At 52.2% G+C, this 19,420-nt stretch overlaps 4 protein-coding genes across 4 annotated transcripts; 2 read left to right on the top strand and 2 right to left on the bottom strand.

Moving 5' to 3' along the window:
* The first annotated feature begins 2,904 nt into the window (after positions 1 to 2,904).
* On the top strand, positions 2,905 to 6,729 carry MED11 (mediator complex subunit 11). Its single transcript, XM_007109155.4, has 3 exons — positions 2,905 to 5,205; positions 5,399 to 5,529; positions 6,233 to 6,729. The coding sequence occupies exons 1-3, from the start codon at positions 5,121 to 5,123 to the stop codon at positions 6,368 to 6,370; spliced, it is 354 nt and encodes a 117-aa protein (XP_007109217.1). The 5' UTR covers positions 2,905 to 5,120; the 3' UTR covers positions 6,371 to 6,729.
* A 323-nt stretch (positions 6,730 to 7,052) lies between these two features.
* On the bottom strand, positions 7,053 to 10,860 carry LOC102976516 (C-X-C motif chemokine 16). Its single transcript, XM_007109161.4, has 5 exons — positions 10,309 to 10,860; positions 9,814 to 9,952; positions 9,437 to 9,519; positions 7,807 to 8,226; positions 7,053 to 7,356 (listed from the first exon to the last, which is right to left on the bottom strand). The coding sequence occupies exons 1-5, from the start codon at positions 10,373 to 10,375 to the stop codon at positions 7,310 to 7,312; spliced, it is 756 nt and encodes a 251-aa protein (XP_007109223.1). The 5' UTR covers positions 10,376 to 10,860; the 3' UTR covers positions 7,053 to 7,309.
* A 757-nt stretch (positions 10,861 to 11,617) lies between these two features.
* On the top strand, positions 11,618 to 13,629 carry LOC112065982 (zinc finger MYND domain-containing protein 15-like). Its single transcript, XM_055089775.1, has 5 exons — positions 11,618 to 12,179; positions 12,623 to 12,857; positions 12,944 to 13,099; positions 13,369 to 13,529; positions 13,595 to 13,629. The coding sequence occupies exons 1-5, from the start codon at positions 11,618 to 11,620 to the stop codon at positions 13,627 to 13,629; spliced, it is 1,149 nt and encodes a 382-aa protein (XP_054945750.1).
* Positions 13,630 to 15,634: 2,005 nt separating this feature from the next.
* On the bottom strand, positions 15,635 to 19,420 carry LOC112065964 (C-X-C motif chemokine 16). The gene is made up of 5 exons (XM_024127595.3): positions 18,869 to 19,420; positions 18,374 to 18,512; positions 17,997 to 18,079; positions 16,367 to 16,786; positions 15,635 to 15,916 (listed from the first exon to the last, which is right to left on the bottom strand). Exons 1-5 carry the CDS (start codon positions 18,933 to 18,935, stop codon positions 15,870 to 15,872), a joined length of 756 nt encoding a protein of 251 aa, XP_023983363.1. The 5' UTR covers positions 18,936 to 19,420; the 3' UTR covers positions 15,635 to 15,869.

Genomic DNA, 19,420 nt, shown 5'->3' with positions numbered 1-19,420 from the left:
GTAGGCTTTCTCTAGTTGCGGCAAGCGGGGGCTACTCTTCGTTGCGGTGCGCGGGCTTCTCGTGGTGGCTTCTCTTGCTGCGGAGCACGGGCTCTAGGTGCACAGGCTTCAGTAGCTGTGGCACACGGGCTCAGTAGTTGCAGCACGCGGGCTCAGTAGTTGTGGCTTATGGGCTCTAGAGCGCACGCTCCGTAGTTGTAGCACACGTGCTTAGTTGCTCCGTGGCGCATGGGATCTTCCCGGACCAGGGATCAAACCCGTGTCCCCTGCATTGGCAGGCGGATTCTTAAGCACTGTGCCACCAGGGAAGTCCCAAGTTAACCATTTTAAAGTGTAAAATTCGGTGGCACTTAGTTCAGGCACAATGTTGTGCAACCATCACTTCTAGTTTCAAAGTATTTTGCTTCTGGTATTTTTAATAATTCATAATTTTTATATTTATATGTAGTCAATTATAATCACTTTTTAAAAATGACTTCTTGGTGTTTTGTCACAAAGCTCTTGGCCCTTCTGTTTTCTCGCAATTTAACACTTCCTTTTCTTTCCAGACTAAACTTCAGGATCATCACATCAACCACTATCTCATCAGCACCTTCAACTGTTCCTCCTTTCACAAAACCTGCTCTCAAACCCCACTCTTGGCTCTAACCACCACCCCGCCCTTGTCCTCTCCAACACAGGGCTGCTGAGGCACTGCCAGAGAAAAGTCACACAACCACATTTACTCATTCATCCAACAGATATTTTTAACGCATCCTAGGTGCCAACACCGTGCTAGGCGCTGGGTATGGATTTGGGCCACTACAAACCTATGGCCTTTAACCTCAGCTGGGCCCTCAACACCTGATAACCCCCTGTCCCCCTCCACGTCCCTGGTCACCTCCCACTCCTGCTCCCATCCAACTCAATAATTTTCTAAACCTTCCTCACATTCAGAGTGACTTCTCCTCCCGCTCTTCACAGAGATTAGGCTCTGAGGGATGAATGATTTTAATTCCCACCTCCTACCGACAAGCAAGCACCGACATCGACACCGTTTCTCCTACACAACCAAGGTTAAGATGCCGCCTCCAGGTCGAAGCTAATTCCTCCACCTGTGCTCAGATCGCTCCCCCTCCCACCTCCTCTGAGACCTTGATTCATCAAACCACCCCCATCTCTTCAAACTCCGCCTCTCTCTACTGGTTCTTCCTCCATGGTAAATAAACCCGTGCAAGTCTCTTCCATGAAAGGGAGAGAGGAAGGAAGGCAGGGAGGGAAGGAGGGAAAAAGGGAGGGATAAAGGAAGGAAACCAAAGAAAACACACTCCTCCACGCTCAGGGCTCTTTCACAGTAAAGTCCATCTCCTCTCTCGCTTTTCATGTTTATTTAATTTTTATTTTCAAAGTTGTATATCCACATAGTTGAAGGAGTCAGCTACAACTACAAGGGCTATTACAAGAAAAAGTAAACTCCCTCCCCCTGCAATTTCCTTCTCCTCAGAGGCAATTACTTTCACCTCCGTTCGATGTTTCTTTTGGCATTTACCTCCATCGCTAAACAACATGCTTGTTTTGCTACTTCTTGATTTTTATTTTAAGCATTGTCTATGGGCTTCCTGCCATGTAAGGTGAAGCCTGAGAGCCCTTTCGCCCCCCTGCCCCAACACGGGAAGCTCTCCCAAGGGAATTCTATCCATCGGGGTTAGATCGACATCCAGGATTTATTGCAAATGTTACCCATAGCTGCGTCATGTGGTCTATTATGATTACCTTTCTCTTCTTGCACACCTGTTTTCCCTGAATAACTATCATTTGTAAAATTTGCTTATTCTCTGATTTATCATTAATTCTGCTCTATACTCTCCTCCAAAAATCTATGTATCCTCTCAATTCATTCAAAACAAAATAGATGTTATCTCTTCCATCTCCTTGAAAAATCTCTCTCCAGGAGGCTTCTGACTTGGGTCTAACTCTAGTCACCTCCTGAAAAGGGTACTTGGAAGAGAAACTTGAGACCTTGTACATATCAAAATGTCCTTATTCCATCTTCATTATTGACAGTTGGGCTGTTGTGAGAGTCTAGATATCCCCTAAAACCTGTTCTGCCATGGTGCTAGAACAATAGCCAGCCACCTAGGTAAGGACTGGATTTCCCAGAACCCCGGAGCTGGTAAGACCACATGGCTGAGTTTTCTTCAAAGGAATGTGAGTAGAAATTATATGTGCCACTCCCTAGCCAGACCTCCGAGACAGGTGTGCCTCCTCCATATTTTCTCCTCTGCCTTCCTGCCAGCTGCAACCCACGGAGGGCAGCAACCCAGTTTTGACATTGCACACAGCAATGTCCCCGAGCAAAGCAGCGTTTCTCAAAGTTTACTGTGTATACAGATCCCCTGGGATCTTCAAACACAGATACTGATGCAGTGGGTCCGTGGTGGGGCCTGAGATCCTGCATTTCTAAAAAGCATCTAGGCAATGCCAGTGCTGTGGCCTGAAGACCATACTTTAGAGCGTAAGAGCCTAAAGGATGGCAGAGCTGCACTGCTTGCTAGCCTTGGTCTCGGTCTGATTTGTGGAGTACGCTGAACTACCCACACCAAACTGTTTTCTGAGAAAAAGTTAAGTTCTATTTGGTTGAGCCACTGCATTTTCAGCCTTCACCCTACTACAGCTGGAGTACAGAACTCCACATTGGAAATCACTTTCCCCCAAAACGCTGAAGGCGCTGCTCCACTGGTGTGGAGTGTTAGTATTCAGAGGATCAAGGCCATTCCGATTGCTGATCCTTAGCATATGGTCTATTTTCTCTCTGGAAGCTTCTGCAAGACCCTTTTCTGTGAGACTAGTGTTCTGATATTTCATGATGTGCCTTGATGCTGGGCACTTAATGGGCCCTTTTCATCTAGAAACACAAGTCCTTTCTTCCCATTGTTTTCCCTGTTCTCAGAGAATTTAAGCCCCCTGGACTGATTCTCTAATTTTCTCACGTCATCTTTCCTATGTGCCGTCTCCTTTCTTTTGCTTTACTTGCTGGGAGAGTGCTTCAATTTCTCTTTCAACCCTTTTGCTCAATTTTTCATTCCTTCCCTCATGGTTTTATTTTTCAAGTGTGTTTTCTTGGATTCAATCCTTTATTATAGTATCTCTGACCTAAGCGCATCAATATTTTTTTCCTTAAGTTTTACCCTATGTCATCGAAGGTGGGGTTTTTCTGGTTTGTTTGTTTGGGTTTTTTTCCCGTTTATTTTGGTCTCTGCCTTCCATGTTAGAAAGTTTCTGCAAACATCTAGAAATCTTTTGTCTTATGTCTGCTCATTTTAAGGGTGACATGCTAAGAAGTTGACTGGAAGATGTGTGGACACAGTTGGGACGTATCAACTGTGGGTTTCACTATGGGGTGATCCGGCTAACTGCTTTCTTCGAGAGCCCCTGATGTTAATACCCTTAGATCTTTCCTCTGAATAGTCAAAAATTCCCCAGATGAGAGTCTTCCAGTCTCTGACCTGGAAGGTATAAGCCTGGCTGCCAGAGTTCTAGAAACCACCACTCAGTAAATAAACTTTCACTCAATCTCTGCTTTAAATACAGTCATGCCCAGGTGCCCTCCATGCCAAAGACTCTGGTTTCCATCTCCAACCAAGAAACCTCCAGCAATCTGATGAGCTGGGGGTGAGTAGCTGCCAAGATATATGAGGATATAAAGGAGGAGATAGGGGGCTCTAACTACTTCAAATAATCCTAATTGTAGTACTACCTACAGCCCAGCTGTACTGTGATGCCACGGATTTAAGGGTACATCAACTTGCTTCTAAGCCAATCAACTATATTTCAATAAAAAATAAAATTAAATTTTAAAAAAAGTTGCTTCTAAGCTTTCTTCACTGCTGGCTTCATTACCACTTCACTGCTAAATCAGTTACCACACACCCTTCTGTCCTGCAGTTTCTATTTAAAGTTTTGCTATTAACTCCTCTCTCTCCTTGACTCCTTTCTAAAATCCCCTTATTGCTATCTTCCTAGGATTTAGTAAAAGAGTGAAGTAAACGCTAGATCCCTCAAGTTTAACTGAAAGTCTCCACTCATTTGCTAACCCTGTGCAAACTGGCTTCATTCTCAATCTTCCATAAACTGTCAAGATTGATCTTTCCTAAGAGGTACAGCTGGTCAGAATACACTTCTTGAAAATCCTTCAAAGGCTCCCAAACGCTTTCAAAATAAAGTCCAAATTCCTTAGCTTGCAAGCCATTTCCTGATCTGGCTCCTCACTCCAGTCTCCCCAGTCACACCTATCCACCACCAGACTGCGTTCACTCCAGTCAAACTGAACCCCTTGCTGGACTTCCAATGTGTCAGCCCCCTCACACCACCATGCGCTTGCCTGTGCCTTCCCCTTTTCCACTCCAAGCTCTCATCCACCTGGTTAACCCTTCAGATTCAGTTCAAGCAGGATTTCCTCCCAGAATCCTTTCTCTGTGTTCCCAGAGACACACCCTGGGGGTAGCCCTAACGAAACATTTATCCCACTATCACGTGAGAGTCCACCTCACTCACCTTTGTATCCCCAGAGCCAACCACATTAACAGGCGATCAGAGAGGGAAAAGGCTGATAGGAGCCAGCTTCTCAGAATATACTGACAGTCAGTGTTTCAGGACTCCCGTTCAGGGGGAATCGCTAGGGCGAATAAGGTCACACTCACCAAGTCCAGCTTTCCCCATGCTCCGATAGGTGGCGGAGTGGGATAGGCAAACACAGGGTCCATGGCTGTCCAGTCTGTAATACCCCAGAGCTCCCACCATCATCACCTAGCACCCAGCAGACGCTCGCTAAATTCTTGTAGAAGAAATTAAACACATGCCACAGGACAGTGTGGTAAAGGTGGACAGGTTTGAAGGGCGTGAATATTTCGATACTGCCTCTTACCACAGGTGGTCACGCGGTGGTGGCGCAGACCTGGGCATGCGCAGCAGACCCTGGGAGTTGTAGTTCATCAGTTGAACCGAGAAAGGCGAGACGGTGCTGAGCATCCCGGGAACTGTAGTGTTAGCTAAGGGGCGCGCTCTGCGCGGGCGCACACCGACAGCCATTTCCGGGCACTTTTCCGCAGCATTTCGCAAAAGGAGAGAATCCCAGAGTAACGATGGCTACCTACAGCTTGGCGAACGAGCGACTACGCGCCCTGGAAGACATCGAACGGGAAATTGGAGCCATTCTTCAGAATGCAGGTTCGGGATACGACGACCAGAGGAGCGGCAGCGAGAGCGTGAGCTAGACCGACCGTGCGCACATGCGCCGACCGGTGACTGGGAGTGGGGTTGGGAGGGATCCTAAGTGGGTGCAGGGGTGGGTGGGGCTGGCTCTGGGGCGCGGCTATACTGGCAGTCTCCGGATAGCCCCGCCCACTCTCCACCCCGGCAGGTACAGTGATCTTGGAACTTTCCAAGGAAAAAACCAATGAGCGGCTCCTAGACCGACAGGCAGCGGCCTTCACCGCGTCGGTGCAGCACGTGGAGGCGGAGCTGTCGGCTCAGATCCGCTATCTCACTCAGGTGTGTGTGTGTGTGTGTGTGTGTGTGTGTGTGTGTGTGTCCTGCGGGCGCGCGCGCGCGCGCGCGTGTGTGTGTGTACGTCCTGCGGGCGCGCGCGTGTGTGTTGGACACGCCCACCCCAGCTCTCTGCCTTAGCCTTAGCCTTCAGGAGTCCCGGGCAGAGCTTTGGTCTCCGGAGCCAAGCAAGACCAGCCCTACCCAGCAGGCCTGTTGACCCTGACAGGACCCCACCCTTCCAGGGTAGATTTCCTATGTCACTGAGTTGCATTACATGAGCCACTGGATGGGGAAGTCCTGGGAGAGGGTGTGTAAACAATATGAAAGCCACAGGATATGCTCTTAGAAACTTGACCTGACCTCAAGGGTATGGAGCCCCAGATGGCTACCTCCTGAGAAAAGGAACAGGACTGAAAGGGTTCTGAGGTCATTATAACAGCAACTACCATTTACTAAACTTTTACTGTGTGCCAGACACTCTGCATTATCTAATCCTATAACAACTCTAGGAAGTAGTTAGTTACTGTCATGCCCATTTTACAGATGAGGTTAACAGAAATTCAGTGATATGCCCTAGGTAATCCAGCTAACCATGTGGCACAGCAGATTCAGACTCAGGGAAGAAATGAGGCAAGAGACCTGATGCCTGGTTGGGGAGATGAGAAAGGGGAGGGGTGCTTCTTTGATCAATCTGAATGTCCTGTAGGTGGCCACAGGGCAGCCCCATGAGGGCTCCAGCTACTCTTCGAGGAAGGACTGTCAGATGGCCCTGAAGCGAGTGGACTATGCTCGTCTCAAGCTCAGTGAGGTGGCTCGAACCTGTGAGCAGATGCTGGAAAACTAGGCCAAGCAGGTGAAAAGCTTGGAAGGAGAGCTCCACCTACACCCCAGGACAGAACCTGGAGAGCATGGGCTGCCCCGTACATGCGCTGCTGGTCAGAAGCCATGAGGACAAAGGCACAAAAGGTGGGAATGGAGAACCTTAAAGACCAAGCCCATGCATGGCTGTGCCCTGGCTCCTCTTGCCATGCACTTCGCCGAGTGCTGACAAGCTCAGAACGGGAGACAGAGACTCAAGACACCCAACCCACTTCCTCAGGTCCCTACCCCAGGCTTCTGGCAGACTTGGACCAATGAAGACACATTTTGTTCACTCTAAAAGATAAAATGAGAACTAAGGGTTTTGATAATAAAAACAATAACGCTAAAAACAAGGAGCTCAGACTCTCATTGGGGCATATATGGGTGATGTAAGGGGTTGAGGAAGTAAAACCAGGCTGTATGGCAGCTGCTGAGGAGGGAGGGTGGGAAAGCGGGAGAGGGCTGAAGTTGGGGAGGAACACTGCTGTGGTGTGAAGGGACAAGGACAAGACACAAGGTACTTGGGACAAGGAGGTTGGCAGGGATTGGGGGATGCGCTGAGGGGGAAGGTGTCAGGTGGCCATCAGCAGAGAAGCTGAAGCCAGGAATCATGGTAAGGGGGCAAGGGCATGAGACCAATGTCTACAGAAAGAAGAGTCAATAATTATAAAAATAAGTTTTAGTAGTTAAAAAGCCACGTATAGAATTTGTACAAGATATCTAGTATGAGGTGATTTTACATTACAGCATAGAAAAAAAAAACATGGAGGGAAGGTCTAGGAGAGGGCAGTGGCTGGTCAGTTGTGTATTAAACATCGACAAATATGTAGAGAGTGCGTACCATGTGCCAGGGATTGCTCTAGTATATTAACTGCATTTGATACTGAATAAATCATAATCTGCCCTCACAAGCTTCCATTCTTTAAGCATTGGCGTCTGCTGCCACACGCACATAATGAAGGTGCAAATCTGGAAAAGATAAAGAGATGGAGAGATGAGCTCTGAGATCAAGGGAAGTTGGGCGGGGGAGTGGGGGGCAAGGGGTGATAGCTTGAACTGGGGAGTCAGATTCCAAAACATTGACTATAGATCAGGTACACAGTAGGTGCTCAATAAAGATGTGTGAATTGAACGAATAGCTCCCACCTTCTTCCATCGCTTCATCTCCCACTCGTCTGCTCTAGCTGCCATCTTGGTGTTGCTCAAGCACTGCCTGGCTTTGAAGGCCATGCACTGGTCCCTGGGCCTATGGTGGCTTCCCTCCCTCCCCATTCTGTAGTCTGGCTGACTCTTCCCTCATCACCTGCTGTCCATGGTGCAGGCAGCCTCCACATTTGCCGGCCTGCGAGCTACTGTGGGCAGGATCCCTGCCAAGGAGGCTCTGGATCCCTGGAGGAGGGGTTCAGAGGCCCCATTTACCTGGAGGACACTGCAGTGACTGCTCCCTCCTCTTCCTGCACAGCATGTAGAGCAGGGCTCCAGTGAGGAGGAAAACGATGCCCAAGAGGGACAGCACCGGCACCATGGCTGATGTCCCAGCTGCAGGAGCCACATTTTCTTCCAGCTGCTTCTGGTTCCCCCTGGCCCCAGGCCTTGCCCCCAGACGGTGGCCCAAAGTGTAAGTGGTAGTCTCATTGGTGTGGATGAGCTTTTTGTCCAACGAAGGTGCTCCTTCTGGAGGGGTGGGCTGCTGGGTAGGCTGCTGGGTGGATGGCAGGTACTTCTGTGCAGGGGTGCCCGTGGCTGAAGGTGTCTTTTCTGTGGGCTCAGGAACCTGGGTGCTGCGGGGAGGTACATGTCCCTGGCGGGCCACACTCCTGGCATGAGCATGTCCACATTCTGAAGAAGCAAGAAGTGAGGAATCAGGGCTATGAGGGGATAAGGTGAAGAACTCGATAGAGGGAAGGGTAGTGGGTCAAGGAGAACATCAAGGGAACAGCTAAATGCCAGGAAAGAAAGGCAGGGGAAGAGGGAAAACGTGGGGAGATGGAAGTGAGCAAACCACAACACGGAACCACTGGGGCGAGCATGCATTCTGAACTGGGAAGTCGGGAGACCTGGGTTGGAACCCGGGCTCTGCTACAAAGTAGCTGTGACCTTGCCCCTCGTCTCTTAACCTCTCTGGGATTCATTTCTTTCAGCTGTAAGGCAGGGATAATTTTAGTACTAAAGGCCAGAGTAGCCAGAAAGAGTAAATGAATACGGCAGGTCTACGTAGCCAAAGGGCAGTATGGGTACCACCAATGCTACAGAAGACAACTTTAGCTGAGACCTGGAAGAACACTTTGTGTCTTAATGGTTGTGTATTTATTTTAGGAGAAAAATACAACCAGCATATCAAATTTGTGACTTCACAGATGTTCCTGCTTAGGACTAGTTGCCATTAAGTTTTTCAGAAGTGGCTGTGTACTTAAGATTTATTCGTTTCGTTGTTTGTAAATTTTACCTCAAAAGAAAAAAAAAGGAAAAATAAAATATAAAACCCTCCTTAATAATATACATGATGAAATGTCTGGGGATAAAGTATAGTCAACCCTGCAACTTACTTGGAAGTGCACCAAAAAATATTAGGCAGGTTGATGAGGAATAGAGAGATGGACAGACAGATGGGCGTGCAATAAAGCAAATATAGTTAAAATGCTGTAAGCTCGATATTGTAAAATATAAAATATATTTGCTTTATTATGTACACACATAAAATATAAAAATCAAATATTATAGAATCTAGGTGGTGGGTATATGTATGTTCAGTGTACACATCTTTCAACTTTTATATATGTCTTTAAATTTCCATAATAAATTACTGGAAAATAAAAATAGTGCCTTGATTTCAAAGAAAACATTAAGTAAATGCACGGGTGATAGGATGAATTGGCAAAAATCCTGGAAGTGATGGTGAGTGATTTCTGGTAAACAGGGACGGAAGTGAAAGTACACAGAATAGGAATGTGAGGTGTCAACGGGGAAAGGTCTGAGGCAAAGAAAAGTGTAAGGTGGAGGCGGCCGAGCCCTGGAGACAGAGCCTGGGGAGGAGGGAGAAAGCGCTCACCTCCACGATCAAAGCAGCGCATCAGTTCCTGGACCCACCGGTCACCGCTGCCTCCACACACATTTCCCAAGGGTAGCTGGAACCTGTAAGGAAGGACGTGGTCTCAGCTGTGTCTCCAGTCTCCGCCCCCCCTTCCCCAGCTCTTTCCTCATTCCAAAGAAGTGAGGTCACTGCCAAGATTCAGCAGTTTCTGCTGGGACTGGGAAATTCCAGGCGGGACAGGGAAACTGAGGTGTGGAGAATTAGGGTAAACATAACCTAATGTTATGGGGACTGTAGAAGGGACTAGGGGTCCTCCCAGAAGGAGTTCAAGTTTGACCAGAGAGGGTCCTGGAGGCACCCGGAGGCTCTGCGCTCCCAGGGGCGGGTGAGATTACCTGACGTAGGAAGAGCAGCGTTGATAGACTTTCAGGTATTTTCGGAGATGTCCCATGTATTGATCGTTAGGAGGGGAGTGGGAAGAAATTCTTCTATTACAGGGACAACTTCCAGCGATGCTACCTTCATTGCCATAGCCTGAGCGGGACCGAGGTGGTCAGCACAGGTTCCCAGGTTCAGGGGCTCACGCAGCGGTAAACTTAGCCTCCAACCCACAGCCCCACTGCAGCCTCTCCCCTAGACCCGGGGATCTGAGCCCCTCCCACCCCCAGGGCTCAACTCACACATCACACTCCCCAAACACGTCCATGATCACACCTGGACCCTGGTGTTCCCCAGCCCGTCCCCAACCCCGGGCAGCTGGCCCTCCCCCTGCCCCGGCTGCCTTGGGGACCCTGGCTCCCCACTTATTCAACTCAACCCCGCGGCCCTCGTGCCCCCCATCCCCTTCCCCGGATTCGGGGATCTGGGCACCAGCCGGGCCCCTGACGAACCTGGAGGAGTGTGGCGCGCTAGAAAGAGTAGGAGAAAGGGGAACCGGAGTTCCCAGCCCAGCATCATCTCGGGCCCGCCTCGCCCTGCCTGACTCCCAGACGTGCTCCGGAGCCTGACGTCCAACCGGTTTCTCAATGGCTTTCGCTTCCTTCTTCCGCTACGCCTGAGATTTCTGCGGGAGACGGCGGCCGTCGGCACCAAGGCCCGGCCGAGGCGGGGCGCGAGGTGGCGGCGCCTCCGTCTGGGCGCCCTCACCGTCTCGAACCGATAAGTGCGGTCAGTACCGTTGTAGCCGCGTGATCGCCGGCCTGGGGCGGCGGGGAAACTCCGGGAGGCGCAGCGCCTGCGCCCGCGCCCCCAGCCCAGAGCCCCGTCGAGGGGTCAGCCAGGAATGTTTGAAGAAGGCGGAAGAAAGTCCAGGCTGCAGGGCCAGGCGCGGCGGGCGGGTACTGCCCGCTAGGCTGATCCGGTTCGGCCCGGGGATGCCAGCCCCGCCCGACCGACCTCCGCAGGTCAGTCGGCTGGACCTCCTCCTTCGAGAGGCTTTCACTTTCCGGGCTCGGGTCCGGCGCACGGGGATCCAGTCACGGATCCAGGCACATGGCTGGAGTGACCGCGGCACACGAGTCCGCGCGGCCAGCAGCACAGACACTGACTGCCCTGAGCGCCTCTGCGCTGCGCAAGACACGGGGGGGCGTGGCAACCCGAGGAGCCGGCGCGGGGCTCGGGCAGCCTGACGTCACGCCCCACCTCGCGGTATTTACCTTCGAAAGGTGGTGGCGGCTGCAGGTACCGGAGTAGCGGACCGGACGGGAGGGGGCTAGGTGTACCGGGGCTCACCGCCAAACCTATCCAAGCCGAAGAGATGCCCTAGCTCCTGTCCCCCTCCTTCCACACCCCACAGACGGATCCAAAACTCTGCCCTCCTCACCAAACCCTTGCCCATAGGACTAGCCCTCTCCCGCTTCTGTCCTCAACTCAAACCCTACCTTTGAGGGTTTGAGCCTCAGATTTTGAGCCCCAAACACCATCTCCCTCCCGACTACTCATCCTTAACCCTATCACCCACTTTCACGTCTGGACCCCATTCTCACCCTGAATTCCCATCCTCACCCTGAATTCCCATCCTCAGCCCTGAAAACTCCTTTCTCACTCCTAACACTCATCCATAGATTCCACCCTAAGCGACCCTCAAACCCACACTCTCCCCCATTTTATGAGCCAGCCCCAAACTCTCCCGAGTGCCTCTCTCTCACCATATACCCTCCCTCTGCTCTGTCTGGGCCCAGGCCTTGCGCCCCTGAAGACATGGAGTTTGTGTCTGGATACCGGGATGAGTTCCTTGATTTCGCTGCCCTCCTCTTTGGCTGGTTCCGCAAGTTCGTGGCAGAGCGCGGGGCCGTGGGGACCAGCCTTGAGGGTTGCTGGCGGCAGCTGGAGGCTCAGATCAGGAGGCTGCCCCAGGACCGCGCCCTCTGGGTGCTCCACGTCTTGCCCAACCGCAGTGTGGGCATCAGCCTGGGGCAAGCGGCAGAGCCAGGCCCTGCACCAGGCCTGGGGGCTGCCCGGCTCCTGGGAGACGAGCCCCCACTCCGCCTGCGGGACCTAAGCCCCTATGTCAGCTTTGTCAGCCTGGAGGAAGGCGAGGAGGAGGAGGAAGAGGAAGAAGAGAATGGAGAGGAGGAGGGTGCAGGCACCGAGAAAGCAGAAACAGAGGAGGATGGGGAGCCAGCCCCTACCAGCAGGGAGTCCCCAAAGGAAGCAAACCCCCCAGGGGAGGCCAAGCAGGAGGCAGGAGGTGGCGAGGTTGGCTGCCAAGAGGACAGGGCGGAGGACGAACCAGGGCCTGAGAGGAGGAAGGGACAGAGAAGTGGTAAGAACCCAGGGCTGGCCCTGCCCTGCCCCCACCCAGGCATACTCCCCTTCAAAGCCCTCCTCTGCCCCTCGGAATCCAGTTAGGACTCACAAATGGGTGGCCCTCAGGCCAATCTGGCCTAAAAAGGTGTCTTCATTGATCCACAATGTTGTTTTTTAAATTTGAGCCAACATTTAAACATTAAAAGAAAAAACTTCCAGAAGTCTGGAGTTACCCCTTCTCAAGAAAAATGTAAAGTTCCCACAGCAGGCCCACATTTCCACCTGGCAGCAAATGCTGGTTCAGTGTAGCCGCAGTCCCCTTCCGATGAGGCATGCCCTCTCTACCTAGTCCCCTTCGCTCAGTCTCCTAGTCCCCGTGGGCATTTGATTTGGTATCCCTGACCCTGACAGTCTTTGCCCCCGCCCCCTGCCCCCAACTTTTCCCTTTTTCCCCAGACGCGGCCCCCCTGCACCTTTCCTGCCTCCTACTGGTGACGGATGAACACGGCACCATCTTGGGCATTGACCTGCTGATGGATGGAGGGCAGGGGAGTGCAGGCAGGGGCTCAGGGACACAGAACCTGGCTCCTCGGGCCTATGCTCTCCTCTGCCACAGCATGGCCTGCCCCATGGGCTCTGGAGGCCCCCGAAAGCCCCGAAAGCTTACCGTGGGAGACGCCCAGCTGCATCGGTACAGAAACCTGGTAGAGGGTGGGGAAGCCTGGGGCCCTGGGCTCCTGAGCCCCCCAGCCTGATGCCGTCTCCACCCCCATTCAGGGAGCTGGAGAATCTGGTCCCAAGGCTGAGAGTGAAGCTAGCCAAGACCCCGATGCGGACATGGGGTCCCCGGCCCGGCTTCACCTTTGCCTCCCTTCGGGCTCGAACCTGCCATGTTTGTCACAGGCATAGCTTTGAAGTGAAGCTAACCCCCTGGTGAGCAGCCTGCAGAGATGGAGCGAGCGGAAGGAAGACCCCCAACAGTCAGGCAAACAGAGAGGAAGCAGGCTGGTGGGGGGCCCTGCAGACAGACAGAGTGAGGGACAGGGAAACAAGAAGATGACACACACAAAAAAGCTGTTATAGGCAGAGAGAGTACAAACAGACTGAGTGCATACGGGCAGCCGCAGGACAGATGGACAGCAGACAGGGGATCTACAGACACTAACACTGAGTGCCCATCCCCCCACCCCGTGTAACCCCAGCCCCCAGTGTGGCGCTGTCTTGTACTGCGGAGAGGCTTGTCTGCAGGCTGACTGGAAGCGATGCCCAGATGATGTGAGCCACCGATTTTGGTGCCCAAGGCTTGCAGCCTTCATGGAGCGGGCCGGAGAACTGGCAACTCTGCCTTTTACCTACACCGCAGGTACCCTAAGGAGGTCAGGATGGGTGGGGTAAAGTGGGACCCGGTCTTTGGAACTGGGGCTCCAGGTGCCTGGGAACAGGGTCCTGGGCTTGAAGGCTAAGTGCCTGGGGCTGGAATCTAGATCCCTGGAATAAGAGCTGGGTGCTGGGTATTTGGGGCTGGGGGCTAGACCCCTGGGGCTGGACACAGCATCTCTGGAGCTGAGGACTGAGTGCCCTGGTCCCTGAGAGAACTTATGGGATTCGGGAGTAGGGGTTCAAATACTTGCTTCTCAGCTTCACCACTAACTGGTGACCTGAAACAAATCGCTTTACTTCCTAGAGCTATTTCCTCACAGGTGTGTGTGTGTGTGTGTGTGTGTGTGTGTGTGTGTGTGTGTGTGTACGTCCTGCGGGCGCGCGCGTGTGTGTGTTGGACACGCCCACCCCAGCTCTCTGCCTTAGCCTTAGCCTTCAGCTGTCGGCTCAGATCCGCTATCTCACTCAGGTGTGTGTGTGTGTGTGTGTGTGTGTGTGTGTGTGTGTGTGTGTGTGTTCAGCTGTCGGCTCAGATCCGCTATCTCACTCAGGTGTGTGTGTGTGTGTGTGTGTGTGTGTGTGTGTGTCCTGCGGGCGCGCGCGCGCGCGCGTGTGTGTGTACGTCCTGCGGGCGCGCGCGTGTGTGTTGGACACGCCCACCCCAGCTCTCTGCCTTAGCCTTAGCCTTCAGGAGTCCCGGGCAGAGCTTTGGTCTCCGGAGCCAAGCAAGACCAGCCCTACCCAGCAGGCCTGTTGACCCTGACAGGACCCCACCCTTCCAGGGTAGATTTCCTATGTCACTGAGTTGCATTACATGAGCCACTGGATGGGGAAGTCCTGGGAGAGGGTGTGTAAACAATATGAAAGCCACAGGATATGCTCTTAGAAACTTGACCTGACCTCAAGGGTATGGAGCCCCAGATGGCTACCTCCTGAGAAAAGGAACAGGACTGAAAGGGTTCTGAGGTCATTATAACAGCAACTACCATTTACTAAACTTTTACTGTGTGCCAGACACTCTGCATTATCTAATCCTATAACAACTCTAGGAAGTAGTTAGTTACTGTCATGCCCATTTTACAGATGAGGTTAACAGAAATTCAGTGATATGCCCTAGGTAATCCAGCTAACCATGTGGCACAGCAGATTCAGACTCAGGGAAGAAATGAGGCAAGAGACCTGATGCCTGGTTGGGGAGATGAGAAAGGGGAGGGGTGCTTCTTTGATCAATCTGAATGTCCTGTAGGTGGCCACAGGGCAGCCCCATGAGGGCTCCAGCTACTCTTCGAGGAAGGACTGTCAGATGGCCCTGAAGCGAGTGGACTATGCTCGTCTCAAGCTCAGTGAGGTGGCTCGAACCTGTGAGCAGATGCTGGAAAACTAGGCCAAGCAGGTGAAAAGCTTGGAAGGAGAGCTCCACCTACACCCCAGGACAGAACCTGGAGAGCATGGGCTGCCCCGTACATGCGCTGCTGGTCAGAAGCCATGAGGACAAAGGCACAAAAGGTGGGAATGGAGAACCTTAAAGACCAAGCCCATGCATGGCTGTGCCCTGGCTCCTCTTGCCATGCACTTCGCCGAGTGCTGACAAGCTCAGAACGGGAGACAGAGACTCAAGACACCCAACCCACTTCCTCAGGTCCCTACCCCAGGCTTCTGGCAGACTTGGACCAATGAAGACACATTTTGTTCACTCTAAAAGATAAAATGAGAACTAAGGGTTTTGATAATAAAAACAATAACGCTAAAAACAAGGAGCTCAGACTCTCATTGGGGCATATATGGGTGATGTAAGGGGTTGAGGAAGTAAAACCAGGCTGTATGGCAGCTGCTGAGGAGGGAGGGTGGGAAAGCGGGAGAGGGCTGAAGTTGGGGAGGAACACTGCTGTGGTGTGAAGGGACAAGGACAAGACACAAGGTACTTGGGACAAGGAGGTTGGCAGGGATTGGGGGATGCGCTGAGGGGGAAGGTGTCAGGTGGCCATCAGCAGAGAAGCTGAAGCCAGGAATCATGGTAAGGGGGCAAGGGCATGAGACCAATGTCTACAGAAAGAAGAGTCAATAATTATAAAAATAAGTTTTAGTAGTTAAAAAGCCACGTATAGAATTTGTACAAGATATCTAGTATGAGGTGATTTTACATTACAGCATAGAAAAAAAAAACATGGAGGGAAGGTCTAGGAGAGGGCAGTGGCTGGTCAGTTGTGTATTAAACATCGACAAATATGTAGAGAGTGCGTACCATGTGCCAGGGATTGCTCTAGTATATTAACTGCATTTGATACTGAATAAATCATAATCTGCCCTCACAAGCTTCCATTCTTTAAGCATTGGCGTCTGCTGCCACACGCACATAATGAAGGTGCAAATCTGGAAAAGATAAAGAGATGGAGAGATGAGCTCTGAGATCAAGGGAAGTTGGGCGGGGGAGTGGGGGGCAAGGGGTGATAGCTTGAACTGGGGAGTCAGATTCCAAAACATTGACTATAGATCAGGTACACAGTAGGTGCTCAATAAAGATGTGTGAATTGAACGAATAGCTCCCACCTTCTTCCATCGCTTCATCTCCCACTCGTCTGCTCTAGCTGCCATCTTGGTGTTGCTCAAGCACTGCCTGGCTTTGAAGGCCATGCACTGGTCCCTGGGCCTATGGTGGCTTCCCTCCCTCCCCATTCTGTAGTCTGGCTGACTCTTCCCTCATCACCTGCTGTCCATGGTGCAGGCAGCCTCCACATTTGCCGGCCTGCGAGCTACTGTGGGCAGGATCCCTGCCAAGGAGGCTCTGGATCCCTGGAGGAGGGGTTCAGAGGCCCCATTTACCTGGAGGACACTGCAGTGACTGCTCCCTCCTCTTCCTGCACAGCATGTAGAGCAGGGCTCCAGTGAGGAGGAAAACGATGCCCAAGAGGGACAGCACCGGCACCATGGCTGATGTCCCAGCTGCAGGAGCCACATTTTCTTCCAGCTGCTTCTGGTTCCCCCTGGCCCCAGGCCTTGCCCCCAGACGGTGGCCCAAAGTGTAAGTGGTAGTCTCATTGGTGTGGATGAGCTTTTTGTCCAACGAAGGTGCTCCTTCTGGAGGGGTGGGCTGCTGGGTAGGCTGCTGGGTGGATGGCAGGTACTTCTGTGCAGGGGTGCCCGTGGCTGAAGGTGTCTTTTCTGTGGGCTCAGGAACCTGGGTGCTGCGGGGAGGTACATGTCCCTGGCGGGCCACACTCCTGGCATGAGCATGTCCACATTCTGAAGAAGCAAGAAGTGAGGAATCAGGGCTATGAGGGGATAAGGTGAAGAACTCGATAGAGGGAAGGGTAGTGGGTCAAGGAGAACATCAAGGGAACAGCTAAATGCCAGGAAAGAAAGGCAGGGGAAGAGGGAAAACGTGGGGAGATGGAAGTGAGCAAACCACAACACGGAACCACTGGGGCGAGCATGCATTCTGAACTGGGAAGTCGGGAGACCTGGGTTGGAACCCGGGCTCTGCTACAAAGTAGCTGTGACCTTGCCCCTCGTCTCTTAACCTCTCTGGGATTCATTTCTTTCAGCTGTAAGGCAGGGATAATTTTAGTACTAAAGGCCAGAGTAGCCAGAAAGAGTAAATGAATACGGCAGGTCTACGTAGCCAAAGGGCAGTATGGGTACCACCAATGCTACAGAAGACAACTTTAGCTGAGACCTGGAAGAACACTTTGTGTCTTAATGGTTGTGTATTTATTTTAGGAGAAAAATACAACCAGCATATCAAATTTGTGACTTCACAGATGTTCCTGCTTAGGACTAGTTGCCATTAAGTTTTTCAGAAGTGGCTGTGTACTTAAGATTTATTCGTTTCGTTGTTTGTAAATTTTACCTCAAAAGAAAAAAAAAGGAAAAATAAAATATAAAACCCTCCTTAATAATATACATGATGAAATGTCTGGGGATAAAGTATAGTCAACCCTGCAACTTACTTGGAAGTGCACCAAAAAATATTAGGCAGGTTGATGAGGAATAGAGAGATGGACAGACAGATGGGCGTGCAATAAAGCAAATATAGTTAAAATGCTGTAAGCTCGATATTGTAAAATATAAAATATATTTGCTTTATTATGTACACACATAAAATATAAAAATCAAATATTATAGAATCTAGGTGGTGGGTATATGTATGTTCAGTGTACACATCTTTCAACTTTTATATATGTCTTTAAATTTCCATAATAAATTACTGGAAAATAAAAATAGTGCCTTGATTTCAAAGAAAACATTAAGTAAATGCACGGGTGATAGGATGAATTGGCAAAAATCCTGGAAGTGATGGTGAGTGATTTCTGGTAAACAGGGACGGAAGTGAAAGTACACAGAATAGGAATGTGAGGTGTCAACGGGGAAAGGTCTGAGGCAAAGAAAAGTGTAAGGTGGAGGCGGCCGAGCCCTGGAGACAGAGCCTGGGGAGGAGGGAGAAAGCGCTCACCTCCACGATCAAAGCAGCGCATCAGTTCCTGGACCCACCGGTCACCGCTGCCTCCACACACATTTCCCAAGGGTAGCTGGAACCTGTAAGGAAGGACGTGGTCTCAGCTGTGTCTCCAGTCTCCGCCCCCCCTTCCCCAGCTCTTTCCTCATTCCAAAGAAGTGAGGTCACTGCCAAGATTCAGCAGTTTCTGCTGGGACTGGGAAATTCCAGGCGGGACAGGGAAACTGAGGTGTGGAGAATTAGGGTAAACATAACCTAATGTTATGGGGACTGTAGAAGGGACTAGGGGTCCTCCCAGAAGGAGTTCAAGTTTGACCAGAGAGGGTCCTGGAGGCACCCGGAGGCTCTGCGCTCCCAGGGGCGGGTGAGATTACCTGACGTAGGAAGAGCAGCGTTGATAGACTTTCAGGTATTTTCGGAGATGTCCCATGTATTGATCGTTAGGAGGGGAGTGGGAAGAAATTCTTCTATTACAGGGACAACTTCCAGCGATGCTACCTTCATTGCCATAGCCTGAGCGGGACCGAGGTGGTCAGCACAGGTTCCCAGGTTCAGGGGCTCACGCAGCGGTAAACTTAGCCTCCAACCCACAGCCCCACTGCAGCCTCTCCCCTAGACCCGGGGATCTGAGCCCCTCCCACCCCCAGGGCTCAACTCACACATCACACTCCCCAAACACGTCCATGATCACACCTGGACCCTGGTGTTCCCCAGCCCGTCCCCAACCCCGGGCAGCTGGCCCTCCCCCTGCCCCGGCTGCCTTGGGGACCCTGGCTCCCCACTTATTCAACTCAACCCCGCGGCCCTCGTGCCCCCCATCCCCTTCCCCGGATTCGGGGATCTGGGCACCAGCCGGGCCCCTGACGAACCTGGAGGAGTGTGGCGCGCTAGAAAGAGTAGGAGAAAGGGGAACCGGAGTTCCCAGCCCAGCATCATCTCGGGCCCGCCTCGCCCTGCCTGACTCCCAGACGTGCTCCGGAGCCTGACGTCCAACCGGTTTCTCAATGGCTTTCGCTTCCTTCTTCCGCTACGCCTGAGATTTCTGCGGGAGACGGCGGCCGTCGGCACCAAGGCCCGGCCGAGGCGGGGCGCGAGGTGGCGGCGCCTCCGTCTGGGCGCCCTCACCGTCTCGAACCGATAAGTGCGGTCAGTACCGTTGTAGCCGCGTGATCGCCGGCCTGGGGCGGCGGGGAAACTCCGGGAGGCGCAGCGCCTGCGCCCGCGCCCCCAGCCCAGAGCCCCGTCGAGGGGTCAGCCAGGAATGTTTGAAGAAGGCGGAAGAAAGTCCAGGCTGCAGGGCCAGGCGCGGCGGGCGGGTACTGCCCGCTAGGCTGATCCGGTTCGGCCCGGGGATGCCAGCCCCGCCCGACCGACCTCCGCAGGTCAGTCGGCTGGACCTCCTCCTTCGAGAGGCTTTCACT

The sequence above is a fragment of the Physeter macrocephalus genome, chromosome 14 (assembly GCF_002837175.3).
Source record: "Physeter macrocephalus isolate SW-GA chromosome 14, ASM283717v5, whole genome shotgun sequence".
Taxonomy (NCBI): Eukaryota; Metazoa; Chordata; class Mammalia; order Artiodactyla; family Physeteridae; genus Physeter; species Physeter macrocephalus.
The sequence above is the reverse complement of the archived record's forward strand: the minus strand, read 5'-3'. Positions and strand labels throughout refer to the sequence as shown.